This window comes from Myotis yumanensis, unplaced genomic scaffold (genome assembly GCF_028538775.1).
Source record: "Myotis yumanensis isolate MYYU_CA2020_CCGP unplaced genomic scaffold, mMyoYum1.0.hap1 SCAF_12, whole genome shotgun sequence".
In the NCBI taxonomy this organism is placed as follows: domain Eukaryota; kingdom Metazoa; phylum Chordata; class Mammalia; order Chiroptera; family Vespertilionidae; genus Myotis; species Myotis yumanensis.
Window position 1 is genome coordinate 30,825,155 of NW_027223763.1, and position 27,813 is coordinate 30,852,967.

Sequence of the window (27,813 nt, forward strand, 5' to 3'; positions counted from 1 at the left end):
CTGGAATTCCCAGAGCAAAGGACATATGGAACCCGGCAGCAGCCGGGAGAGTTCAGGGTTCACCGGCCGCCAGCCAGACTCTGTGGCCGGTTCATAGCCTCCAAAGCACAGGGTGTGAAAATGGATTATTCTCTCTCTGATGCCCCAAGGTCAACTCCAAGCACTGGGGGGAAATGTTTTCATCTTTGCGTCTCTTCGCTTTCCCCCCAACCAGGGACTACGATGGAAAGGCAACTTCCAGTAGCTGAGAGAGCTAAGACACTGTCACCCCTAACCTCCCCGCCCCCTGCGGGCACTTTTCAGTTTATAAGGCAGGACCTCCAGGGGATACCCCGAGCATATTTTGGGCAATACCTTTTCTTTTCTTTTTACCTTTCCTTTTCTTTCTTTAAAAAAAAATTTTTTATTGATATCAGAGAGGAAGGGAGAAGGAGAGAGAGAGAAACATCAATGATGAGAGAGAATCATTGATTGACTGCCTCCTGCACACCCCACACTGGTGATTGAGCCCACAACCTGGGCATGTGCCCTTGACCAGAATAGAACTTGGGACCTTTCAGTCCGCAGGCCAATGCTCTATCCACTGAGCCAAATCGGCTAGGGCCATGGTCGGCAAACCGCGGCTCTTGAGCCACAGGCGGCTCGTTGGCCCCTTGAATGTGGCTCTTCCACAAAATACCATGTGCGGGCGTGCACGTACAGTGTGATTGAAACTTGGTGGCCCATGCGCAGAAGTCAGTATTTTGTGGAAGAGCCACACTCAAGGGGCCAAAGAGCCGCCTGTGGCTCGCGAGCCGCGGTTTGCCGAACCGCAGTTTGCCGACCACTGGGCTAGGGCAGTAGGCAATACATTTTCAATGAACACTTAAATCAGTAAATTATTTTTTCCTTTCCATAAAGTTTGTTTTTTGAAAAAGCATTATAGGAGAGTTAGGAAAACACAGTAATGTTTAAAGAAGAAAATGTTAATTACACTGGCAAACTCTAAAAACACCACCGTTAACATTTTCTTCCCAGGCATTTTAGAAAAACACAGGTTGGATCATAATGTGCACATAATTTATCTTCTGCTTTGAAGTCCAGGAACACCCTCAGCATTGAACTCCTGTTACTAAAAAACCTCGTCTAAAATAGTTTAATGGCCGAAAACCATTCTGCTTTATAGCTGGATGACAATTTGCCTGACATTATTGTTGGTTATCTTGCCGTAGGCAGTTAGACAGACATGAGCAGAGCAAGACATGGGCCAGGTACAGCAGGTCACCAGGATGGACAGCCCCAGGTGCCTAGCAATGGACAGTCAGTTATTAGTATAGGGTGGGACCACCCCCAGGGTGACTTCTCCTCCTTCAGCATATGGCTTGGACCCTCCTGACCTGTCCTCCCTGAGATAACATCTAAGCCTCAGTTGTATTTCAGCTCCAGGCCCAGATAAGCAACAAAACCAGCCACTGCTGATCCAGCTGCCTGGAATAATGACCCCCTGCCCTGGTGCCGGCCAACCCATCAGTGGAGACCACACCCTGAAGGGACACACCTGGAAAGCTGCTGAATATTCTACTGAGAACGTCCCCTGGGACCGCCCCCAAAATCTCCGCCCTAAAACCCTTAGGATGGAGGGCCCAGTGTGCTCTCCCTCCTGGGAGTTCGCCCCTGCCTCCCCCCTGCTGCAGGTTTCCATTAGCTTCCTCACTCCCAAATTCCAAGGGCCCTTCCTTTACCTCCATAACTCATTTCCTAAGCCCCTTTCTTCTAGGAATTACTTCTACCTCTGCAATTCACCCCATACATGTTCTCTTACAGTTTGGGTCTCGCTCCGAGCTCTTTCCTAGCCACAACCCAAGTACAGAGGCTGCTGAACCCAGGTTTGGTCAGGCACGTGGGTCCGTTTCCACCGCCGACAGCATTCTGGCTGGTTCGGATTGTTATTGCACTATTATACATAACACTGCAGTGAACACCTCTGTGCTTACCACGCTTTTCCTGTGCTTCTTTCATTTCTTTAGGACACGGCCCAGACATCCAGTTCCCAGCTTTAAGGGTATGACTATTGTGCTATAATGTGGGCCGGAAGGTCATATCTGCATTTACTTCTTTGTGTCATGTTCCCTTAAACCTCAGAGCAACACTGTTAAACAGACCAGAGCATACGTGGTTCCTAAAGCTCAAAACATGAAGAAGCAGCAGAGTCAGCTTTTTCACGTTCCCTTCACTTTATGGGGGGTGGGGGGTTATTACAGAGCGGGCAGGAGGGGGGAAACTGGGCTCAGAGACTGTACAGTGGCACAGTGGTCTCCCAGTCCAAATACGGAAAAAGAAACCGACAGGTAGCTGAGATATACATGCAAATTGATATGCAAACCTCAGGACCAGGACAGCGTGCTGCCTTTTCATGCAGCCTGTGGAGTCCAAAGCCTCACTCTCCAAGTTTACAGGAGAAAGAACACCTTTGCACTTAAAAACAGACCCATAAACGGAATCTCTCACCTTTCGGAGTCTTGCGAGGAGACCTGCTACATGCTCGTGCTGCTCCGACCGGGCGAGATCTTCTGCTGTCTTCCCATCCTGTCGGAGAAAAATGATTAGTTTCCTTCCTTCTCAACAGAGAGTGTGTGTACCACACGCCCCTTCCGTCATCGGAGGCAGAAACAGAACAGGAGGCAGAAGCAAAGACGGTGGCCAGACAGAGCGCATCCGGCTTATTCCCTCATTTCACTTGACTGTGCAGGGAGGGAAGAGAAGTAGGAAGGTTCTGAGGTCCAATAGTGAGGTGCCTCAGGCCGCCCCCGCCCCGCCCCCCACCTCGCTTTCATCATATTCAGCACCTCATTAGCAGGCAGACTACTTGGTGAACTGAATCCTTCTCCAATTAGGCAGACGATAAAGATGGTCATTAGACACCGAATTCCAGTTAGCGTCAGCTAACATCTTAAAATACTTCCAGAGGCCAACCCCAGCACCGATGTCATGCTAGTTACTAGTCACTGCTGTGCATTCAAAGGAAGGTTTTGTTTAACAGACAATTATATCCACAGACTTTCAGTGAATGGAAAAGAAGGATGTGGACAAATAAGGGGCCACATGTCAAACCTGACAAGCTCAGGGGAGGCCTGCACGGCGGTCTTACAAACTCAGACCGAACGTAACCACATAGGATGGACTGAAATTCAAACGTTCTAACTGAAAGTGAGTCAGGGTGGGTAGTCCTGTTTTAGGCCTGCATCTCCCCTGACAAAGGGGAATCTTTAGCTTAATTGAGCCTGTCTATTGTCTTTTTGCATCTATGATAGCGTACTTTTGGAATGTCAGAGTGTCCCCTTTTTTCCAAACCCCTCAGGGCACAATCTCCCACCAGAGCACAGACCACAGAGCCCTTCATTGTCATTGTTAACTATCCTCTACCCACCTATGTACAAGAAGGATGTGTCTCTCCTTTTACTTTTTATCCAATCTCAGAGATTTCCACCTCCCACATGCCTAATCCTCCGGCATCCCTAATCTATCACCAATGGTTTCATGTGACATCCTTACATTTTCCTCCTTTGATTCTAATGTATAAAATAGGGTGCAAAACCGCCATTCTCAGGAGTATTTTCTCAATCCATTGAGAATTTGCTTCCTTGCAACTGTCAAGTTTGGTTCAAATAAACGCATAAGAATTCTTACAGTTTTGGACGCTCCTTACATCAACAGGATGTAAATAAGGGCTCATGGATGGTACTTCGCTGTTTACTTTTTAATTAGGACATTTCCATGGGGCTGCAGTTCCATACTACCCGAGTCCATCTGTTTCGTGCCATGAACGTGCAGGACGGTGGCTAACATTTCCTGAGCTCCTCCCAAGCATCGCCCTGGTCCAGCTCTCACGGCTGTGTGTGCACGACTCAGTCACTCATGGGAGGCGGGAAGTGCGGCTGTGCACAGGCCGCCCATGAGGACACGAGGCTTAGGCCCTGCTCTGCTGCCGTTCTAGAAATCATTATACATTTAAAAGTAGGAACGACGAGGAGCAATTTCCACATAAATAAAAGCAACGTTTTTAGACAAGAACAACAAGAAGCCTTTGGGCCTGTCTCTCAGTGTTTGGCAGTAGCCAAGTCCCATCCCCACGGGAAGCTGAGAAATGCCTGTCTGTTCAACAGCACACCTTCCCGTCTCTCACAGCCAGTCACTCTCTGAGCCACACGTGGGGTCCCAGGCAACCAGTGTTTCTCAACCTCAGCATGACTGACATTTCGCACAGGGTCATGCTCAGTGTGGGGGCCTGTCCCATGCACCGTGGGATGTCTAGCAGCATCCCTGGCCTCACCTCTAGATGGCAGCAGCATTCCCCTTCTCCACTGGCAACACCCTCGGTGTCTCCAGCCACTGCCCAATGCTCCCTGGGGGCAAAGTGCCAGGTGAGAACCAGCACCTTGGGCTGAAGCTGGGAGCTCAGATGGGTGCTGGGAGGAGGCGTGCCTACAGTCCCGTGTCACCGCTCTCTGCTCCATAAGATTTCCGAAAAGTGTCCAATGTGCAGGCGGGGCTTCTAGTTTGCTTTGGGGATGCATTAGGTGCCATGTCAGGACTCATGGCAAATTGGTTAGATCCTTACTGACATGGTAAGAAAAGGACTCAGTGGCTCCCAGACTCCACTGCACACGGGAATCACCGGGGTCTTTAAGAACCCCCCTCCCCCCCTGCCAGGTCTGGAGTGAGGAGTGGGGAGTGAGGGAAACTCACTTAAAAATCTCACTTAAAAATAACTCGCAGGCTTGCTAGCAGAGCCAGGCTTCTAAACAAGAGACAGCAGCTCTCGTCAACTGTCGCCCACACACCCAGGGCCCCTTCCTCCTCCCTCTCCGACAGCCAAGGCACCTCCAGTGCCCTGCACGGAGGGGGAGCATTTAGGAAAGAACACACACATCTAATAAAACCGGCAAAGGCACAGTTACATAACACGGGGAACAAAAAGGCCCCTGGGAGGCAGCAGCATTCCCGGCAGCGCGGGCCTGGGGAGAGGAGAGGAGGAAGCGGTGAGGAGATGTCACCCCGGCTTGTGTGGGCACAGGTTCCCGCACTGCAGCGCAGGGGCCGGCGCTGCCAGGCCAGCCTTCACCCCAGGCCTTTTCCGGCCGGAAGGCTACTCACCGAGGTCAGCGCCTCCACGTTGGCGCCCGTCAGACAGAGGTAGCGGACCACGTCGAGAATCCCGTTGTTGGCGGCCAGGTGCAGGGGTGTGCGGCCATACTGCAAGACACAGAGAGGCCCAGAGGGTTCTGAGGATGGTGCCCGAGGATGGCGGCCAGCCCACTGCGAGGGGTCTGGGACCCACCAGAAAGAAGCAGGAGGCGTGGCCTGCTTTTCCAGAAACTTGCATCTCCTGGAGGAGGCAAGCCAAGCACAACGTTCTCAAGTGTTTTTTCAGTTAAAAGGGTAACTTCAAAGGGTGAAAGAGTGGGAGGCTTATCATAAGGTAATTAAGTCTCTTGCTGCGCTGGCATAAAGGAGGGTTCAGTCAGGGCTCAAGGGCCGGCCTCCAGGTTCCAGAAAGATCTGCACCACAGTTCACATTTAGACTCAGCAAGGGATGAAGGGACGGGAGGACAGCCATTGAAGGCACACTAATGAGGTCACGCCCACCTTTTTTAAAAAAAAAATAATTTTTTAATTGATTTCAGAGAGGAAGGGAGAGGGAGAAAGAGATAGAAACATCAGTGATGAGAGAGAATCATCCATCGGCTGCCTCCTGCACACCCCACACTGGGGATCAAGCCTGAAACTCACGCATGTGCTCTGGGCCAGAATCAAACCCGGGACCCTTTAGTCTGCAGGCTGACTCTCTATCTACTAAGGCAAACCGGCTAGGCATGCCTACCATTTAAAAAAAAATGTCCATGGTTCCCAAATTGTGTAACTAGGCACCTCCAGGCACTGCAGTCGATTCCTGGAGGTATGTTAAATATTTTAAATTTCTGCTGAAACCAGCAGGTGGGACACCAGGTGAGCTACTAGCTCCAGGTAGTGAGGGTCTCAGCGTTGGGTTGTAACTGTCTTCCTTTCACTGACACCAGTGGGGCCTTGGCGGTTACTGTGATAAGGAGCAAACTTATTTTGAGAAAATTAATGTTCAATCTGAGTCCAAGATGTGAGGAGCGGTGAGAACGTTCCATTAGTACATAATTGTGGTTATGTAAGAATGACATTAACCTATTCGTTTTCTTTCGATTATGTGAATCATTCATTGCAACGGCTACTAACTTGTTAGGATATAAAGACTTACTAAGCTGTTTAGATGGAGCCACTTAATAAACAGAACTGTTAGGTATTTCTTTGGCCCTGGGGGAACCACGAAAAAATTACTGAGACACAACAGATGCTGGGAACCAAGAAAGTTAGGGTACCTCTGTCTTCTATTGTTTATTTGCAAATATAGGTTTTTTTGTTATGAAGTTAACACAGGCTCATTTGAAATGTCCCAGCAACATGGAAGGATAGATGGTAGCAAACAGAAGTCCTCCTTCCCTACTCACTCCCTCCCCTGCCCCTGCTCAGAGCTGGCCCTGCTTAACACTCTGGGGCATTTCCTCCCAAGCTTTTACCTATGAATCCATAAAAGGTCATACATTGTTTGAAAAGTCCAGACGTAATCACCCTCCAGATTCTATTCTGTCACCTGCTTCGTGCACCTAACAATTGGTCATGAACACTTTTCCACGTGTCACTGAATCTTCTTTCGGACACCTGACTAATGCCCACAACATGGACATGCCACAGGTCATTCGCCAGCCCACTGCGGAGGGACACTGAAGGCCGTCCCACTCCTTGCCACTGTGAATAACCCTGCAAGGTGCGTGCCTGTTCATGTTTTGTCTACTGTTATCTTCTAGAGCGACTTAGAGAGCAGCACCCTCAGTACCTACACCACATGTCAGCTACAGGGGCCTCCAGACAGCCCCCAAACACACACTTATGCTTCCCTTGGACTGCAATGCAGTCTCCCCTCTTCATCTGTCAAACTCCCAATCATTTTAAGGGATTGCCCCTGAAAAGCTTTTCCTAGTTTCCTTAATGTCCAGATGTCAGCGTTTCCATCGTGCCTGCGCGTGTCATTGCCGTGACTGAGACATGAGATGCTATTACATTGAGAAGCAAAAATAAGAGAGAGAGAGAGAAAGAGAAAGAGAGAGAGAGAAGCAGCCTGAGGGCAAGAGCTACCACCCTGCTGCCCACAAGCTCCCTCCCACGGGCCTGGCACAGTGCTGTCCGAGCCGGGAAGCGATGAACACCTGATGGGCACGAATCCTCTCTCACGCTCCTGATGCACGTGTGTGCGCATCTGTGTGTACATGTGCTTGTGTACCACACGCATTCTCTCACCTGATGAGAAGAGGCAACACAAAAGGAATGAAGAGTTAAGGGCTGTGTGCTCTGCATTGTCTAGTTCCCGCTCACGTGTTCCCTAACATGGCTGTGTTCAACAGCCACTCCCCCGATTTTCATACGAGGAAAGCTAAGACTAAGAATTGTCTATTACACCATGAGTGTGGAAGGTAGTGACAAGTGTCACATCCTGGTGACAGGGGTGGCATCTGAATGGCATTTTTATCTCTGGGGGAACTGAATCCAAGTAAGGAACAGGCACACCACAGGGCAGGAACGACAGTCTGCCTGCAGGCGTGGGCTGTCACTGTGCCGTGTCCGGGAATCCTGACAGCCAGTGACTAGGGTGAGTCCATGGGAAGCCAGCTGTGCTTTCTGGGGGAAATAATACCTTCCTCTTACCTTCCTGCACATCTTTTAAGCTCCTCTAGAGTCCCCGTTATCTTTCCAAAAAACCCAAAAGGAATAGAGAAGCCAAGCTGACACCAGCCCTTCTGAAGGCGGGAGACCCACGAAGTCGCTGTGGGCTGAGGGCAGCGGGGACCTGCCTGCAGGTCCAGAACCTGGAGCTGCTCCAGCAGCTGCTGCGCCAGGCGGGCTCTGAGGAACGGGCTGAACTTCACTGCTGATCCCAGGAGGTTGAAATTTGTGCAGCTAATGAGTTTTCCTCCAGCTGAGCTCAACTCAATGACAAAATCATCGATGGAATGCCCTGTATGTGCCATTGCTGGGCCGACATAGTAACAATACAAGTTTATGTTGGTGTGTATGAACTACCATGGCCATCTATAGTATCAAAAATGTCAGCGCTTCCTAAAGATTCCCCGCCGCCCCCCCCCCCCCCCCCCCCCGCCAAATGTTGAGGCTTTCCTATGAAATGAACCAGTTGTTTTTTCTTCTTTCTTAAATATATTTTTATTGGTTTCAGAGACGAAGGGAGAGGGTAAGAGAGAGAGAAACATCAATGATGAGAGAAAATCATTGATTGGCTGCATCCTGCACACCCCACACTGGGGATTGAGCCCGCAACCCAGGCATGTGCCCTTGACTGGAATCAAACCTGGGACCCTTCAGTCCGCAGGCCAATGCTCTATCCACTGAGCCAAACCAGCCAGGGCTGAACCAGTTGTTTTTAATCATGAAAGTCTACGATCTTTCTGGGCATTTTATAGAGCATACTTAAACAAACTCACTATTTTGCACTGAGGCATGAGGCGAATACCCGGTCCCTCCGTATTGGTGAGACATGGTGTTCGTACACCTCAGCCGGCAGACAATGGCCAAGTCTAAATGTATTCAAATGAGTGCCCCATGTTCCTTGAAGCCGCTTTTTACTCATTTAAAGACTCCTAGAAGGAAAGCCAAGGTCTTGATGCTTCTTAACATTACATTTGGCTTTCCCCTTAAGCCACTTACATAACTGACTTGGCAAGATTAGAATGGGATAAACTCAGAAAGCAACCAGCAGCTAATGGCTAATGCCTTTTCATATCTCTAGAATGTGAAGATTACCAATTTCAACTTCCACTAGAATTAATCACATAATATGCAACAGAAATAATTTTTTTGGTAGAAGTATAATTTTCTGCTTGTTTCAGATTTTAATTCTTTTACCTCAAACAAATCATAATAAAATTTTTCTGGCATCATCCCTGCCATTTATAAAACAACATTTCCCACCCGAGCTGGTTTGGCTCAGCGGTCAGAGCGTCAGCTCAGGGACGGAAGGGTCTTGAGTCCTTGGTTGCAGGCTTGATCCCCAGCCCTGGTTGGGGCACGTGGGCGAGACAACCAATTGATGTGTTTCTCTCACATCGATGTTTCTCTCTTCCCCTCCCTTCCACACTCTCTAAAAATCAATGGGAAAAATATCCTTGGGTGAGGATTAACCAAAAGAAACAAACAACAAACAACAAAAAAACATTTCCCACAATTAATCAAAATAACTTCACTTGGACTTTGTTTTTAAGATTATCTTCACAGAATAGTGCTTGCCATTCATACAGTCACAGGGTCAAAACCAACTGAATAGTCAACTGTTCTATCTGATTTGGTAATGAAAATCTAGATGGCATTTAGGGGAAGGGGAAGTGTTAGCTAACTTCTAAAAGCCAACATAATCGCATTTAAAAAACCCACCTAGGAACATGAAATTATTTATTTGCATTTCTCTTTTATTCACCAAATAATAGCATCCTCTTGGTCTTAAAAATTTATTTAGCACAAAAAAAAGGTGTAATGAACTTCTGACCATAAAACTCTCCATGGGGGTAAGCTAAGGGGAGAAATCTGGTCCTAGAAATCCCAATCAAATCAGAACTCAGGAGGTGTTTTCCTGAAGACTCAGAGCTCCAGAAAGACACCCCAACTTTGTACCACGTTCTCGGATTCCTCTACAAGTGGACAGTTTCTGTGTCTGTCTCTCAATGCCCATATGTAGTAACCAGGTTAGGCAGGAAGTACTTATTAATGCAATAATTTCTGTTACTCTACAAAACTATTCAAAAGTCATATGTAAGCTATGACTGAAAGTGGAGAGCCACATGAACAAGAATATGGCCCGTCCTAGCCTGTTTGGCTCAGTGGATAGAGCATCAGCCTGTGGACTGAGGAGTCCCAGGTTCGATTCCGGTCAAGGGCACATGCCTGGGTTGCAGGCTTGATCCCCAGTGGGGGGGTGTGCAGGAGCCAGCTGATAAGTGATTCTCTCTCATCACTGATGTTTCCATCTTCCTCTCCCTTCCTCTTTGAAATCAATAAAAATATATTTAAAAAAAGAAAAGAAAAAGAACATGGCCCTAGCCAGTTTGGCTCAGTTGACAGAGCTTTGGCACGAGTACTGAAGGGTCCTGGGTTCGATTCTGGTCAAGGGCACGTACCATGGTTACAGACTCGATCCCCGACCCTGTTTGGGGTGCTTGTGGGAGGCAACCAATCGATGTGTGTCTTTCACGTGGATGTTTCTCTCTCTCTGTCTCTCCCCCTCCCTTCTACTCTCTCTAAAAATCAATGGAAAAATATCCTCAGGTGAAGATTAACCAAAAAAAAAAAAAAAAAGAAAGAAAAAGAAAGAAAAAGAAAAGGTCCACTGGAGGAATACCGACTGAACAATGAAGAGATGCAAAGAGAATCTGAACAACATCCGGAAGCAGGTCAGTGGGCCCTTCAGGGGTCGTTCTCTCCGCCTTACCTTGTTGGAGATATCCAGATCGCAGCCGGCTTCACAGAGGGCCACCACAATGGGCACGTTGCCGTCCTTGCAGGCCACGTGGAGGGGGGTGTTGCCGTGCCTGTCTTGGAAATTGACGAAGCTTCCCTGGCTGAGCAGAGTCTGGATGACCTCCATCTGACACCGCCTCACAGCGAGATGAAGAGCGATGTGTCCATCCTGCAACAGACACCAGGGCCATGAGCACTTCCACTGGGGCACGTGGGCCTGGCCTCGCCCTTCCGGCCGCCACCGGGCTGGGTTTAATGGGCAAAGGCTCCCTACTGCAAAGGCTGAAGGAGGATCAGAAACCACACATTTACTCCTGGGGGGCGGGGGAGAGGCTCCATACATTCCACTCTGCATAATCAGACTCTGCTGACCATCGGCGCCGTTAATCCAGGCTCGGCCGGTGCAATCGGGTGGGAAGACTGGACGCTGCTTTTTGTCTCTGCCTGTACAGGATGGAAGTAACAGGCCTCCAATGGCCTGTTTTCTCAGGTAGTTGAAAGATACCTTTAACACACTGTATGCGGGAAACGTATTTATACGTTTTACGTTGACTGTAAGTAGTAGAGCGCGGGACACGTATTAATACGTTTTTTATAGACTAGCGGTAGAATGCGGGTAACGTATAAATACGTAAACTAAAGTTATCGTAATTTTACTGAACGGTGCCATTTGCGCAAAAAATTAGCAAAAATGGCCCGCGCCACGCGCCACCTGTTAGCGCAAGATAAAAACTACCCACAAACAATGTGTTAAGAACATTTGCTCAGCAATCTTTACACCAGGAGAAGCTGTGAAAGTGATGCGAAGGGATTTGGTCCAGGGCTGTCACATGTATGAAAAGCAAAGATGACATGCTTACTCTGCGTCTCACCAAAGACCAGCCTGAGGAGTCCTTCTACCTTTTAGAGAATCCCTGGTGAGCAGAGGTATTGAGTTCAGGAGCTGGTAGAGGGTTTTAGAAACATTTCTTAATCTCAGCACACTGACTGACATTTTGGTCCTATCCTGTGAGTCGGAGGATATAAGAGGCACCACCAGTCTTTATCTACTAGACGCCAGCAGTAACGCCCGTGACAACCAATAAATGTCTCCAGTCATTGCCAAATGTTCCCTGGGGGCAAGGTCGCCCCCAGTTGAGAACCATTTCTCTGTACCAGGAAAATACTCCAAAAATGGCTGTTACTAAGTTAACTACAGTGTCCAAGTCTAACTATATATGGCAAGATCACGGCCTCATTTTAAGTACAAGCTCACAATAAAAACAGATCACGTTGAATTTGCTTAATTAAAAATCGACACCTGGTCTAGATTGAGTTTCTACAAAATAGCAGGTGATGGAAATCAATAAGCCACCTATTTCTTTGTTTATCTACAAATTAATAGTGCACTGCCAATTTTAGCCCTAAATGAGGATTGTCTTGGGCTCAGCGATCATCACTGTACCTGCTCCCAGCTGAAAGGCTAAAATAAAAGAGACCCGAGACATCTGACCAATTCATAAATTTTGCTACATGCCACAAGTGAATATTAATTATTAAACAGAATCTAGAAAAGTTCATGGAATCTTTGGAACAGAGAAAAGAAAGGATAATTACAATTTGCTGTATTCAAGTTCCTCTTGGGTAAACTCACTGCAGAAGGCTTGTGGTCCCTCCAGCCCCCCAGATCACTTCTGGGCGAGTGTGATGCATTCACCCGCAACGCACCTTGTCAGAGGCATTCAGGTCGCCTCCGTGTTCAGCCAGACACTCCACAATGTCGTGGTAGCCCCTGGCGGATGCTGTCAGGAGGGGTGTCTCTCCTTCTCGGTTCTTAATGTTCACGTTGCAGCCAGCTTCACACAGGGCTTTGGCCACAGAGTAGTAGCCGTGCCAGGCAGCACAGTGCAGGGGGGTTTCTTCTTCCTGCCGAGGCGACAGGTGCAATAACATGAGAGAAAGTGCAGGCCAGGCGAGAGTCCCCGCTGAACCCGGCAGCAAAGTCAAGGCAATGGAGAGAGGGAGCGGACAGCTACTGGAGTGAAACATGAGTCTGAAATTAATAGACACAGGCCTCTCCTTCGTTAGTTTTGTCTCCTCAACGCTTGTGCGTTGGATGCATGTGGCATTGTCAGCATCTGAACGACGAAGGACGTCAGCTCAGCGCTTTTGAACAATCGAGCCCCCGTGCAGGTGGAATTTTAGCATCTTTCTCACAAAAGTGCCACGTTTACTTCATCTGAGGTTACTGACGGTAAGAGAGCACTTCTTTGAACAAGAATTCTCATAACAATCTTGATGCCTCACCATGTCTGCCATGCATTTGACAAAGATGAGTCACATAAACATAAACATACAAGTAAAAGTAACGGAAGTAACCGTGTTGTAATAGTCAAAGAGAGGGCTGGCCGTGGGGTCTATAGGGTTGGAAGGCTGTATATTCATGGTCAGCATCATTAGACACATATGTCTGCCTACGCAAGGCCATTGGAGTTAGTGGTTACTGACAGGGACGCTGGAATCAGACCCTGTGGTTTCGAATCCCAAACCCTAGCTCTCCCACTTACAAGCTGTGTGAGCCGGGGCAAGATACTGAACCTCTCCCTGCCTCCGTTTCCTCTTCTGTAAAATGAGAATGACAGTAACAGTAATAACAACTCATAGGGTTGTCCAGAGGATTAAATAGATGGATGTTAGGTGGTGTTTCTGTTTGAGGCCCCACCCTCTGGAATCGAAGCAGAAACTTGGATAAAACTGGGAGGACTGGGCCATGTCATTGTCTGCCTGTACATCATGCAGAGAGCAGAAGGAAGGGAAGACACCAGCTACCATGACCCACCTTGTCCTGGAAATTGGGATTGGAGCCAAAGCTGCACAGTAACTGAACCACATCGGCGTGGCCGTAGCGAGCCGCCACGTGCAGGGCTGTCTCTCCAGACTGCAAAAGAAACGGCCAGAGATTCAGAGCGGCTCGGGAGCAGGCTGTGGGGACTGGAAGGCATAGGACTGGAGGCCCGGCCACACACACCTGGCTCCACTTCCTTCCTTCGGGGGGTGCCCACCTCCCTCTGTCCAGATGGTGCCTGGGCCAGGGACCCTGGGGGTGGCGTGTCATCATGGAGCTGGTGTTAAACCCATACGCCGGGCTCACCCTGTTTGTCATACAACCCCAGGCGAGACGGCTTTCCCTGGTCTGTGACGGCTGTTCTCACACTTATCTACTGCTGCTTCCAGCTATGTGATTTCTTTAAACACAAAACTCCTTTCTTTAACATTAGGTTCATCACCCAGCAGATATGTAAAGGGACAGTTTTATTAACTAACATGTTTCTGATTTCATGGTCCATGTTTAGAATCTCATTTCTTATACTCTCAGAGATTTTTAAAACATCACTATGAGCTTTCAGTGAATTAGTAATAGAAGCAACTTCCTTAAGGTATTTTACGTAGAGCTGCCAAAAAACCCATCAGAATAAATTAATTAAAACACAGCAAAACGAGATACCTTATCGCCACCTGACAGAAAAAGGCCATGATAAATACACTCGTCTATGATGTGAATGTCGTTCTTAGATTGGTGCAGGGCACAATCCATACGACTGTGTGTGGCAGCTCTGACCGAACGCGAGACCTTATGCGGCAAGTGTTAGAAGCAGAGATGGGATGCACAGTAGGACCCATCCTGGGTGAGAAGGTAGGAATCCTCGGTGCAGGTGCAGGACTGTGGGATGGACTGAATGAAAGCCGAGTGTGTGTAAGGAAGGTATCTTGCTAAGTCAGAAATTTTATAACCTCTGACCTCCCCAAAGCCTTACTGTACATGCCTTACTTTACATGCATTACGTTACATGCATTGCCTCATGAATCCTCCTAGTGCCGGTGACTGTAAGGTCAGCACTGTCAGCCACTTCAGAGATGAAGAGTGTGGTCAAGAGACACGCACATGGTGAGCCAATGTGAGGTTCAGGACTCGGGTCTCTTTCTGGTTGTCCTTCTACTAGAACTTAGGGCTTTCATGTAACTCATGCAAATTAATTCACGGCTTGCGTATCATGGCAACTGTCTGGCAGATTTCAGCTAAAAGCAGATTGTAACATTAGACCAAGCCACCGGCAAAAACAAATTTCTAGATTAAATTCTCTGTAGGAAGATTTGGGTCCCGAATCCTTGTTCTTTGGCTCCTGATGTGCGTGACAAGACCAAGCTCAAATGCAGCCGTTTGTTACTTCCCCCGTCCCTAAGAAAAGCGGCCTTACCTTGTCTTTAACATCCAAAGGGCATTTGTTCTCATGGAGAAATTTCAAGGTGTCCACGTGGCCGTGCCGAGAGGCCCAGTAGATGGCATTGGATCCACCCTGTGCAGAAACCAGCGTGGAGTCACACTTCCAGAGCTGAGGGATCTGAATGCACGTCACTCAGACACACTCTACTCCCCTTCCTCCGTGACGGCAAACTCCACAGAAGCACCTTCCATGGGGAACAACCTTCCCTCCCGCCTCCCCCCCATTTCATTTATTTTTGCATAGGGATCGAGGTCATGTGAAATGCTAACATTCCAGGGAGCTGGGGGGCGGGGATGAGGGAGCTCTGTGTATTATCTTTGCAGATTTTTTTTGGCAACTCTAGAATTACATCAAAATAAAAAGTTGTTTCTCTTTTCTTAAAACCTTCACTTGAACCTCTGGTTGGAAGTCCCTATATTGTCAAGGCCCAAATCTAGTCCTTTTACAGCTCTGTTGAAAGTCTTTAGAAGCAGAGGACAGATCCATTATAATGACTATTTAGCTGTTAATCAATGTGCCTACACTTCCAATGCGATTTACACCTCAAAGCATATCATCCTTCCCTGTGGCCCTAATAAACCAGCGGGCAAATACATTTCTGGTGAGACGAATTAGACAATGAAAACTTTCCCAACTGTGACATCTTACAATAACACTGTTTAGTAAGTGATCAGTGAGGAGAAATATCTAAGGTAGTGAAAAGGAATGGCTGATATCCAAAAACAGAGCCCAAAGATCAACGTTTTCCTCTTGCTTTACAACACCTGTTAGCTTGGACCAGGCTACTTCAGCAATTCAGCTTCCCTTGTAGGAAACTGAAGTAGAGATACATGCTATTTTCTGTTACCTCTAAGATCAGAGGCATTTGGGAATACTTAAAAAATTAATTTATTTGCAATAAGACAGAATGATACCTTATCCTGGACATCGATTCTTGAGCCTCTTTTAATAAGCAACTGTAGCATTTGAATGTTCCCACAGCCAGCAGCAATAAGTAATGGAGGCGTCCCATGCTGGAATAGGCAAGACAACAAAACAAAACGATTTTTCAGGTTTGGTAGGAAAAAAATGCCCGAATTATCATTGCTATCCCACACACCTTCCTGTCTCAACAGGTGCGTGAGGACTGCTACATAACAGGAACGGAGGACAGTCAGAACACAGCATGCTTCCTCTTTTGGTTTCACAATCAAAAGGTAACATTTTCATTTGTGGGATGAGTCCTTTAAATTTTCATGGTTAGCCCTAGCTGGTTTGGCTCAGTGGATAGAGCGTTGGCCTGAGAACTGAAGGGTCCTGGGTTTGATTCTGATCAAGGGCACATGCCTGGGTTGCAAGCTCGATCCCCAGTAGGGGGCGTGCAGGAGGCAGCCAATCAATGATTCTCTCTCATCATTGATGTTTCTATCTCTCTCTTTCCCTCTCCCTTCTCTGAAATCAATAAAAATATTTTTAAAAAATAAATGCTCATGGTTAGAGGTGTAATTGGTGCATGTGGAATGGCCTTGCATGAAGAAAGGCACTGAATGCAAAAAGACCTTATGTCTAAGTCATTTCACTCTCTACACAGAAGTGAGCTTTTCCACAGTATGGAGCTTGCAAATAGAAGGGAGAATGAGGAAGAAGACAGGGTCTCTCCCCCTGGGACTTGGAGGTGCATAGTCCCATGCCTCCCCCCCCCCCCCCCCCCCCCCCCCGCCGCCATTATCCCTGATAGAACAGGATCAGACCTTGTTGGGTTGGTTAACATCATAGTTGGACAATGAGCCCAGGAGGTGCTGCAGGCCTGGGACATTGTCATCGTTGATGGCATGGATGATGGCTTTCATCACAAAGGAGTCTTCCTCATCCTTGAGAGAGACAACAAAGAGCGTGTTCTAACATGTCCTGGGATTCGCAGGATATTGAGATGAATGAGAACCCAAGGTCTGAGAGGAAGAAGTCTTCCCACCTGGAGTTCCTACACGGCCTAGGTTCCTCTTCTACCTTAAACTTTTCTTGCAATAAATGTCATTTCTCCCAACCGATTATTCAGGATGATTTTAATGAATAATATTCAATCATTCTCATTATCTTATATTAATAGTTTTATCTTTTCTTTGGACCCACAATTCCCAAATCCAGTCTTCTGCCTCCTTCCTCTCCCTTCTTCTACCTTGCTTTTCTCTCATTTCTTTTTCTTTTTAACATATACAATCTCTTTTCACACCACAAGGCTAGAGCTTGAGCCTCAGGGAAACTAGTACTAACTTTGTGGGGGGAGGTGGGAATGAAAGAGCTGGTGTGTGCTGATGTGTGCTCCTGCCCTTGGAATCCCCAGATTCCACTCAGGAAACGCCGACTATTCAGTTACAGGAGTGGCCTGGTTCCCACAGAATCACCCTTTCTGCCTTTCCTGGAGTTCCCTTTACCTCCAGGGTTAACAAAGCCCTGTTGTCTGACTGTCAGAGCAAAGTCTTATTGAATTCAAGTATGTCTAGTCATATCTGAAGAGTCAATCTGTGATTAGGTTTCAGTTTGGATTAAAGGGAAAAATTATGGAGTTGTTCTCAAGGGCTTTGGACAGTCAGTGCAATGCTAACAAAGCAAGTGGGTTTAGCCTTCTGGTCTACCACACACTACACCAGCAAGCCCTACTGCTTTTCCCCTGATTTTGTGGGGAGTGTGAGTGTGTGTTCAGGGGGAGGATTATCTGGCCCTTTTGTACTACTACAACCCAAGAGTCTCTCAGGTCAGTGGCAACAGAAGGCTCTCATTTCAGTTTAATAAAAATCAAAATGAGCTTTTCCCTCTTCTACTGATCAGTGTCTCTTTTATCAAACTGTGACTGTAGGAGGAAGTGGGTGGCAGTGTTAGAGGTAATGGGAGTAGGTATAGTGCCAATCAAAACACAGAAAAACGGATGAAGAAGCAACAAAGTACATACATCAGCCATCCCAACTCCCTAACCTGAGACGAGGAAGGGTAAGTCTGACATTTACATGACTTCAGGTTTTCTGAGTTGTCGAACAAATCAAACAACCTAGATATGCTGGTAGAGGGTTACGGAAACATTTCTATACCTAGTCCTAAGAAAGAACCTCACCAAGGCAAACAAGTTTGCTTACCAGAGTATCATCGCTTCTGGCAACACTCATGTTACTTCTGGACAAGAACGACCTGGATAATCTTTGGCACAGTGATATCAAGCGAACTGATTGCTTAAAAAAAGAAAAAGAAAAGAAAAAAAAGAGGATAAATAAAGGCAGGGGGAGGACGAGAGAGAGAGCTTATGCAACAATACTCAAATCAGTGCAAGTGACAGTCTCTGAGATGGCATTCACTGCTGTTAGCATGCATTCTCGGGGGCAGGCATCCCACGCGTAGGTTGGACTGTATTTGCTTAAAGAATAATTCTACAGGTCTTAGACATCAAGACAATAGGATAGAGAGAAAGTCTCCTTCTCCATTTCATTATTAAACTACAGAACTGGATGCCCTACATCCCTTTTCCTCTCGATATATTGTTCTTGATTCTTTGAGGAATTAGCTCTTACCCTAGCAAAACCCCTGCACATCCCCCCTCAGAGAAGCAGAGTATGCAAGGGTCTTGTCCATGGTCCCAGGCAAGATGGTAATGACAGACAATGTGACTATCAACTCATACAATTGTTGGAAATGCACAAGAAATAGAATCAGCAAATCCCTCCATGTCAAATAATCTTACTTTCCATTTTTTCCGGGCTGCGAACTTCTTGAATTTCTCCATGTTTACTGCTGATGCTTTTCTACTAAGTGCTTGTTGGGTATCTTTAGGCTAAAATGAAAGTCCAAGAAAATATTTACAGCTTTCAAATTACAGAAATGTGTTACATGACAATTTTTTGAAACCTCTCATTATTTGGAGTACTTGCTTACACATTTACCTTGCTAGAATAACAAAACATATTCAAATAAAATGCAGGACCTAGGAACCTAGTCGGCAGAGGCTAACGCTTGTGGCTAAGGATTTGCTACAATCTACGAAGACTGGATGTTGGGGCCCTAGCTGGTTTTGCTCAGTGGATAGAGCATCGGGCCTGTGGACTGTAGGGTCCCGGGTTCAATTCTAGTCAAGGGCATATGCCTAGGTTGTGGCCTCGATCCCTAGTGGGGGGCATGCAGGAGGCAGCAGATCAATGATTCTCTCTCATCATTGATGTTTCTATCTCTCTCTCCCTCTCCCTTCCTCTCTGAAATCAATAATATATTGGATAATATATATGGATGCTGGATGTTGGGGAAAAGTTGAAAAGTTGAGCTTGGGTCAAGCTGAATTACAGCTTTTCATAAAAAAGTCTGGGAGTGGCAAGATGCATGGTGAGGCCATGTTCTGAGGCATTTGAACTTGAACATCAAGTAATTCAGAGCTCGGAGGGACCTCAGAGGTCATTGAATTAAGCCTGTCTGACAGCATTAGCATGCCTTCTGTTGCACCTTTTTGCAGGAAGCCATGTAGCTCTGCCTCTGAGAGAGACACCATTGCCTTCTGGCCACTGTCTGGGCCTGGTACAGGCAAAGAGTTCTCTAGCTGCACCAGACCTGCTTTTGTAATGCAAGTCATGGCATCACAACCTGTTCTTGGTTCCATGATTTTATTCTGGAACTGCCATGTTCCCCCACCCTCAGGCCTTTCTGTTCTTGCTGAAGGAACTTCAGGTCTTTTGTGTGTGGAATTTCTATCAGAGTTTATTTGAACCAAACTGTTGCCAGGGAGTAAGATTCCAAATGTTTTGGGGAATGACATTTTCAGTTTCTTTTATGCATCTGAAATTAGGGAGGGAATGTAAAGAAGATTATAGGATGACGGGTGAAATCAAGGTGGGGATTGGATTACAGGAGAGTTAACAAGATTATGTGCTCTCTTGAAGGTGGTTATCCCTTATTTCAAAGGTGTGTTAACATAGATACACTGTAAACAACGGACCCCTGTCTATTGCTTCAGGAAAGATAAATCTCTTACTAAAAAAGTTTTATGCCTGGGGCATGACTACCCACTATGACCCATGACCTGCCCAGTTAGAAATTTATAATCAGATCGCTCTGTGAGGTTACTTTCCATAGGACCCCTTTTCATCCACAGCAACTTCAATTATTTAATCTAAATATGCAAGGAGGTAGCCATAGGCCCTGGCCGAAAGGCCTCCTGGAATGAGGGCTCAGTTTGAGTAGACTTGACCTTCAGATCCCTTTACAATCTTGCATTAGGATAGCTTTCTCCTCTCTACCTCCGTTACCATGAGCATACTCTTATCTGCTAGTTGTGTTCAAATATGGTACCAAAAGCAAACACAACTCTCCAGAAGTGTCCTGTGGTTAGAACCCACAGAATTAGTAATGCTCTGGAACACACCAATTTCAGGAGGCCCTTTAATACCCAAACCAGTCACCAAAGGCAGCTTACCTTGATCCAGGGGTGCTGCAAACTATCTTGAATGGTCATTCTCTTCCTTTGTGGGGAAAGAAGAAAGAAAGAAAAAAATGCTGTCACCACAGAGACAAACACTATGGTTGTTTCCATGCTGGCTGGGCCTACAAAACAGATGTTCTAGAAAATGAAATTTGGGGCTTGCTTCATGGAAGAGAGTCGAGAAAAAAGTATGCCTGTGTCATGATTTTCACTGTGCCTGCAGGACTGACTGAACAGGTATACAGGAGCCTGCATTTCCTGAGGCGTTTCACATGGCATGCTTCCCCCTGCGAGGAGCAAACAACCAGGGTCTCCTAGGTGTGGCCTCGTGCACAGGACAGGGGCAAACCCTCGTGGAGCGGAGGCCACGGCCGAGCACTTTTCGGGAACAGTGGACACTCACTTTGGATCCTTGACGAGCAGTCTTCTTATGAAATCTTTGGCGAGGGCACTGGTATTACTGAAGTATTCTTCTTCAAATTCGTAGTTGACGGCGGATACATTTGCTAACGTCTCTTGCTTAGTGTCTCCGAGAAATGGCGAGGCCCCACTTAGGCTGTTGATAAAGTGGGGCACAGAACATGAACAATTACCTCGTGTGTTGTCATTTCGTTCCCATAATACCTGATAAGGGGGGTGAGGAGTAAGATTATAATGTGGTGCTTGGGCAATCGTTTTAGAATTCCATTTAATTGTCAGGCGCAAAGGCTTCGGCTTAATGCAAAGGATGCATTTAAAAAGTTAATCTGGAACAGCATCTAGTAGTTTACAAAAAAACCTCTAGCCTGTTTCCTCAGTGATGGACAGAACATGCTTTCTTCCAGTGATTATGCTGCAGTTTCTGATGACTCACTTCAAAGTCGGAGAAAATGTTTAATTAGTATAAACTAAGCGTGTTCTGGGGGTGTAAAGTGAATGTTTACATAAAGAGCATGCATAAGCTGAAGAGATCAACATGACTGCTTAATAAAACATATGGTCTCAAAGAAAGAGGGAAAGAATACAAGTTGTGGGTTCTGGTACTTACAGAATATAGGTGATTACTCCAATACTCCTAGACATGAAACAGAAACAAAAACAAATGTCAGAATAATAATAAATTAAATCAGAAAGATGACAACATCAAGGATGCACTGCTTACCACATATCTGCCTCGAGACCAAGCGGTTCATAGTTGACTATCTCAGGAGCTAAGAGGAAAGAAATGCACATTGAGAGAGATAGTTTCGAAAGGAAGCAAACCAACAGATCGTATTTTCATGTATAAACCGGACACATGTACCAGGGAAATGATGCTTCAGCCGGGGAAATTCTGCCAACATAATGCGTATGAGAAATAAGTGAGCACAGGAGCAAAGAAACTTACCAACAAATTCTGGTGTTCCAAATATGTTTTTGAATTCATTTCCAAAGTCAATTTTATGGGCCAGCCCAAAGTCGATGATCTTGATCCGAGGTTTGGGAACATTTCTATCCAAAAGCATTATGTTTTCAGGCTAAAAAAAAAAAAGAAAAACAAGAAATAGTGCTGCAGCAATATAGTAACCAAAAGGTGGGAAAAGATCCAATGTCCACCAACAGAGGAATGGATAAACAAAATGTGGTAGATAACAGAATGGAATATTTATTCAGCCTTAGAAAGGAAGTCAAGTCTGAAACTTGTTACAACATGGAAGAACCTTGAAGGGCATTATGCTAACTGAAATAAGCCAGATAAAACAGGATAACTATTATATGATTCCACTTATGTGAAGTACCTGGAATGGGCAAATTCATGGAGTCAGAAAGTAGAATGGTGGTGGTGAGAAGATGGGGTTGGGGGAAAGGATGGGGAGTTACTGTTTAATGGGCACATAGTTTCAGGGTGGGAAGATCAGTAAGTTCTAGAAGTAGATGGTGGTGATGGTTGCACAATAAGGTGGATATACTGATGCCACTGAACTGCATACTTAAAAATGGTTAGAATGGTATAAAATATAAGTTATCTTTATTTTACCACAATAAAAAAATATAGCAGCTATGCTATACTCAGGTAAGGTGGCTGAATAACTCTTCCTTTCCCCTGAAAAAACAACTGAAAAACAGGCATAAAGGGTACTTGCAACAGAACACCAGGAAAAATAAATGTTCTGGTTTAGGTTCTCCCAGGAGTAGACCTGGGCCATTTGGGGGCATGTGGCTTATGTGGGAGCCACTTGGTAGAGGAATGGGGAGACAGGAAATGGAAGGAAGCCGATACAAGGCATCTTATCAAGTTAGGGGTGACTGGAGTGTGACCCCTTTGAGGAACTTGGGGAGAAAAAGTAGCACTCAGAGTTTTCCAAATAAAACAGGAGGGAAGGAGGGAGTTCGGGAGTTTACTGACCATCTCGACATTCTTCGTTGCTAAGAGCTGTGCCTATGGGCATTTACTTTTTTTTTGGACTATATTTTTATTGATTTCAGAGAGGAAGGGAGAGGGAGAGAGCGAGAGAAACATCAATGATGAGAGTGAATCATTGATTGGCTGTCTCCTGCATGACCCCCTCTGGGGACTGAGCTTACAACCTGGGCATGTGCCCTTGACTGGAACTGAACCTGGGACCCTTCAGTCCGCAGGCCAACGCTCTATCCACTGAGCCAAACTGGCTAGGGCAGCATTTACTCTTTAGCATTGCCAGTTCCCAGGGCCAGAAACCAGAGGTCAAGCACAGAACCATAGGTGTTTGCAACAGCAGTCTTTGGGGTGTGCCTTAGTGAGTGTTGCGGGGATAGAGATGGGGTCTTCATAGCTTTGCTACAATAGCATGAAGAAAATCCTTCCTCTGCTATGGTCCTAACCTAGCTCCAATGATCTAAACCATTCACTTGGCAATCGATCACATGCTACTTTGCACTTGAATCTTAACATTGACATTGTCACTTCCTGTGGCTCAAGGGTGTCTTACCTTCCCAAAGAGACCATGACCTCTGTGACTGTTGGGAATATGACATTAGCTCCCATAATGCCCTGCCTCTAGCCAGGTATGACCCCACTAAGCCAATCTCAGAATTTGGCTTGATTGATTGCCGGTGACAGAGTCAGACCCATAAGCCTTTTTGCATCAAGAGGAAGAGTAGAAATTGAGGCTCTATCTTCCATGCCCTGCAGCCACCGGGGGATGGAGACTGGGAAGCCAGTGGGCACTCCCAGCTGAAAATGTCCTATCACCAACAGCAGCTCTGTTGCTGTTGAGATCTGGCTGATGAGACCTCTTGATTCTTCTCCAGAGATTCTCAAATGTAATCATTAATCTTAAGCCTCTATTCCACACAAAGTTAGAAATCACTGCAGAAGGCATGCATTATACACTGGCTGATTTACACTGATAATTCCATTTGTTATACCCACAGGAACGACAAGTATCTCTTTCAAGTGCTTCCATTTTTTTTCTTAGCAAACAAACAACCAATGCTGTGGTTTTCATCAGCTTCTCTCTGACTAACACTCAGCAACGTACCTTAAGATCAAAGTGGGCAATCTGGAGGGAGTGCAGGTAGTAAACACCATTAAGAATTTGTTTGAGAAATTCAGTTGCTTCCTCTTCAGTCAAAGATTCCTTTTCAGCTAAGAAGTCAAACAGCTCGCCACCTGCAACACTGGAAATCAAGAAGCAGAGGTTACTGATGACAGTTCTGTTTCAGAGTTGATGTGTTCTCTCATAGACTATCGGCACATTCAAATTTCAGGCCAGAGAACAGCATAAGGATGTGCTAAGCACGGAATCAGAATTCTCACTGGATGAGACATCTGCATTCAGGTACATTTGTGCTCAAAAGCACTTGGGTACCATTTTCCTAATGGCACTATGTTCACAAATGAGGGAGGAAGCAGAGACATGATGGGGGTGGGGATCAATGGATACTTAAAACATTTTAATTAAACGTATTTGGAGATGAAGTCACAACTCCCTGACTAAGAAACAAAACGACAACTTTGTACAGAATTTATTAAAAATACATCTTCCTAGCTCAATCAGAGGGTACCTGGAAAGTTCATATTCCATATGTCAACCAATGTTTTAAACCCCAAATCACAGTACATAGATTGACAAGGATTTTTTTCTTTTGTATTTGTTTATTGGCAAATCCCTCTATGTTTATATAAGTCACATTTAGTAATGAATTTAACAAATACCCTAAGTAATAAGAATAAACTTACACAAAATTGAAATGCATATGGCTATTGGGGATTTATTTAATCAATCTCCCTGGCCAGACTGTAAGGCCCTGAAGGGTAGAGATCAGCTCCAGCTGTTGGCCCACATCTGTCCCCACCTTCCTGAACAGTGCCCACCACATAGCAAGAACTCAAAACTTTTTAGTCAAGTGGATAAAGGAGCAAACTCCCCCGATTAATGGCAAATAAAAGGGAACTTTTAATAAGAGTGCTTATAAATTAATGTTTATCATTTAACTATACATTCACAACATAATAATTAACTGCAATTATGCATATAACTGCTGTGTTCATTATCTTTCTTTCAGCAAGACAGCTCCATGAACACCATACCTATATTGACAACAGGGTGCCCACGGGATTAAACAATAGGACAGAAAAAGCTGTTTTCTTAAAGAAAAGTTTCAGAGTCCTCCGTCCAAGTCAGTGTCTTCCTTAGCCTGGTCCACGGTCCATAGGATGGACACTGCTTGGGGCGTTTTGACAATGCAGATTCTGGGCCTCACTTCCAAACTGCTGCCTGAGAGTTCCTAAGAGTGGGGATCAGGAAATGCAGCAGCATTTTGAACAGACACCCCGGGTGACTTAGCACACTAAAAACAGGGACCCCTTTTCAAAGTCTTAATTACCTGCCTCTGCGGCAAGGCCACCCTCTGATGTTTAACTTCCGGATGTTTACCCAGAGGGCGAGGTGACTCCTCCACCCTGGGGCCCGAGCAGAGGGCTCTGGCCGATCTGCGATGTGTCACAGCGCCAGAGCCAGCCAGGAGGGCCAGCAGCCCCCTGGGGGGCAGAGGCCTGCAGTTGGCCACACTGGCCGGGTAGGGACCTTCCTGTCTGCAGCCTCTCAGCCCGGCTGCCCTCTCCTTCCCACAGTGCATGGCTCCCACTCAACTCCACAAACCCTCCGCTTCTTACTTCTCTGTGTTCTTATTCTTCTTAAAAACCAACAATAATGTCCTGGCTGGTGTGGCTCAGTGGTTGAGGGTGGATCTATGAACCAGGAGGTCACAGTTCGATTCCAGGTCAGGGCACATGCCTGGGTTGCGGGCTCGATCCTCAGTGTGGGGCATGTAGGAGGCAGCTGATCAATGATTCTCTCTCATCATTGATGTTTCTGTCTCTCACTCTCTCCCTCTCCATTCCTCTCTGAAATCAATAAAATATATTTTTAAAAACATAAATATATATGTATATATATATACACACACATATACATACATACATATATGTATGTTTTAAAGAACCAATAATAATGGAGAGGGAATCCTTCAACCACAGGGAACAAAAAGGAGGAAAAATGGTAAATTGTCAACCGACCGCTGCTGAGGCAGATGCTGCATCCTGTTTGCCTCGGTGCCCTCTGCCGTTGGAGCCACAGAGGGCTGCTCCGTGGGAGGCTGGCCCACAGTTGGCACATCTGGCTGAAATCTTAACTCTGCAGCCAGAGGTTATTCCTTCTCTCTGAGCCTCATTTTCTCATCAAATGGGAATAATAAGACCTATTAGTTTTAGAGCTTTGAGGATAAAGATAGTAAATATACATAAAGCAACTGGCAGGCAGGTCTGGCAGGAGTTGAGGCCTAGAAAGCAGAACTGGTGCCCTTACAAAGGAAGGAAAGCCCTTTCCTACAGAACACCACCCCTCCCCGAGGCTTCCCCGTGAGAGTCCCCGCCCTGCTTCCTCCCTCTCCAGGCTCCAGTCCATGGGTGTGGCCAGACGGCTGCACCCCCGGAGGGGTTCTCCAGGGACGGTGGTGCCCAGTCCCAGCTTCTCTTTCTGTCCCCCTCCAGGGTCTTCCGCACTCCCCCTGCTCACACAGGTCGCTGGTTCCTGACATGGAGAAACAGCTGGGGGTTGGCTGCCCGGAGCTGGGGAGAATCTTTGAGCTCCAGGGCCTTCCGCACTCCCCCTGCTCACACAGGTCGCTGGTTCCTGACATGGAGAAACAGCTGGGGGTTGGCTGCCCGGAGCTGGGGAGAATCTTTGAGCTCCAGGGCCTTCCGCACTCCCCCTGCTCACACAGGTCGCTGGTTCCTGACATGGAGAAACAGCTGGGGGTTGGCTGCCCGGAGCTGGGGAGAATCTTTGAGCTCCTGAACAGCTTGGTACAGGGAGGAGGCCCAAGTCCTTTCTAGGAACCCCACTGCTGTCCCAGGCCAAGTCTTAGCACTTCTTTTTCAGCTGGAGTGGCCATCTCATACTCTCCCATTGTCTTCTTCTTTTTTTTTTTTTTTAAATATACTTATTGATTTAAAAGAGGAAGGGAGAGGGAGAGATAGAAACATCAATGATGAGAGAGAATCACTGATTGGCTGTATCCTGCATGCCCCCTACTGGGGATCGAGCCTGCAACCTGGACATGGGCCCTTGACCGGAATTGAACCTGGGATCCTTCAGTCCTCAAGCTGATGCTCTATCCACTGAGCCAAACCGGCTCGGTCCCCCTATTCAGTCTTCTTGTGCTGAGCAACTCACCTCCAAGGTGCTTCCTGACCACAGAAGTGAGAACCAGAACAACCCTGGAGCCCCCAGGTGAGGGACCAGCCCGAAGGGGGCCAGCGCCTGACAGGACTGAGGAAGGAGGCACGGGCCATCTCCAGCTTCCTCCTCTACCCCGCTCGCAGGTCCTGTTCAGATTTCCTGCTGTTCACGACCAGGTCCACACCATCTCTTGTCCAGGAAGCCAAGTCATGCAGCTGGACATCAGGAGGGTGAGGGAGCCCAGCTCACTAGGCCTGGACCCATCCCTGGTTTCCTGCTGCCTGAAGGCCCTACATACACATGCATCCTCCTCACACCCCTCCGGGAAGGCAGATGTCCCCACCATGAGTCTCTACTTATAAAATCTCTAGTCATTAATCAAAGTGATTGGAAGGAAGTGATTTCAGCCATGACAAGCATCGTTTGGCAGTTTACTGTCCCCCGCCCCCATCTCAGAAGGTAGAAAGTGACCTGAAGGTTCTTTCACGTAGGCACTTTCACACGCATGCTCAGAACGAGAACTCAAAAGCTGAAGAGCAGAATAATGTTAAGAAGGGATCAGTCAAAACCTGGCACTTCCACTCTTCGTTCCAAATTTTACATTTTGCTTAAGAGAAGGAAGATCGAAGGAGAGATGAGCAATCTATGCAGCAAATTTAGAAAATCTTACCTCCTTTATTAGGTCTTTGAGTCAGAGTGTTTTAAATTATAGCATTATTATGGAAATTACGTGAAATGAATGCTAATGAGCACTGGCTGCTTTCTCCCAGAGAGAGCTGGGAAATGTGAAAGGTTCCCTCTCCTCCCATTCCTTCCCCTCCCACCAATGCCTCTCCTAAAAGCAATCCCTAACAGA

At 46.7% G+C, this 27,813-nt stretch overlaps 1 protein-coding gene across 3 annotated transcripts in view; it reads right to left on the bottom strand.

Annotated features, from left to right (window-relative positions):
- The window catches only part of DAPK1 (death associated protein kinase 1), a 159,674-nt gene that overhangs the window by 23,594 nt on the left and 108,267 nt on the right, over window positions 1-27,813 (bottom strand). For all 3 annotated transcript variants that reach the window (XM_070431394.1, XM_070431392.1, XM_070431393.1), the window contains exons 4-19: window positions 23,754-23,892; window positions 21,641-21,770; window positions 21,416-21,464; window positions 21,302-21,328; window positions 20,678-20,830; window positions 20,269-20,314; window positions 18,553-18,642; window positions 17,954-18,046; window positions 16,577-16,696; window positions 15,761-15,859; window positions 14,820-14,918; window positions 13,403-13,501; window positions 12,292-12,489; window positions 10,556-10,753; window positions 5,134-5,232; window positions 2,488-2,565 (exon numbers count right to left, since the gene is read on the bottom strand). In XM_070431394.1, coding sequence (XP_070287495.1) covers window positions 2,488-2,565; window positions 5,134-5,232; window positions 10,556-10,753; window positions 12,292-12,489; window positions 13,403-13,501; window positions 14,820-14,918; window positions 15,761-15,859; window positions 16,577-16,696; window positions 17,954-18,046; window positions 18,553-18,642; window positions 20,269-20,314; window positions 20,678-20,830; window positions 21,302-21,328; window positions 21,416-21,464; window positions 21,641-21,770; window positions 23,754-23,892 — 1,717 coding nt within the window. The remainder of the gene's footprint in view (window positions 1-2,487; window positions 2,566-5,133; window positions 5,233-10,555; window positions 10,754-12,291; window positions 12,490-13,402; window positions 13,502-14,819; window positions 14,919-15,760; window positions 15,860-16,576; window positions 16,697-17,953; window positions 18,047-18,552; window positions 18,643-20,268; window positions 20,315-20,677; window positions 20,831-21,301; window positions 21,329-21,415; window positions 21,465-21,640; window positions 21,771-23,753; window positions 23,893-27,813) is intronic.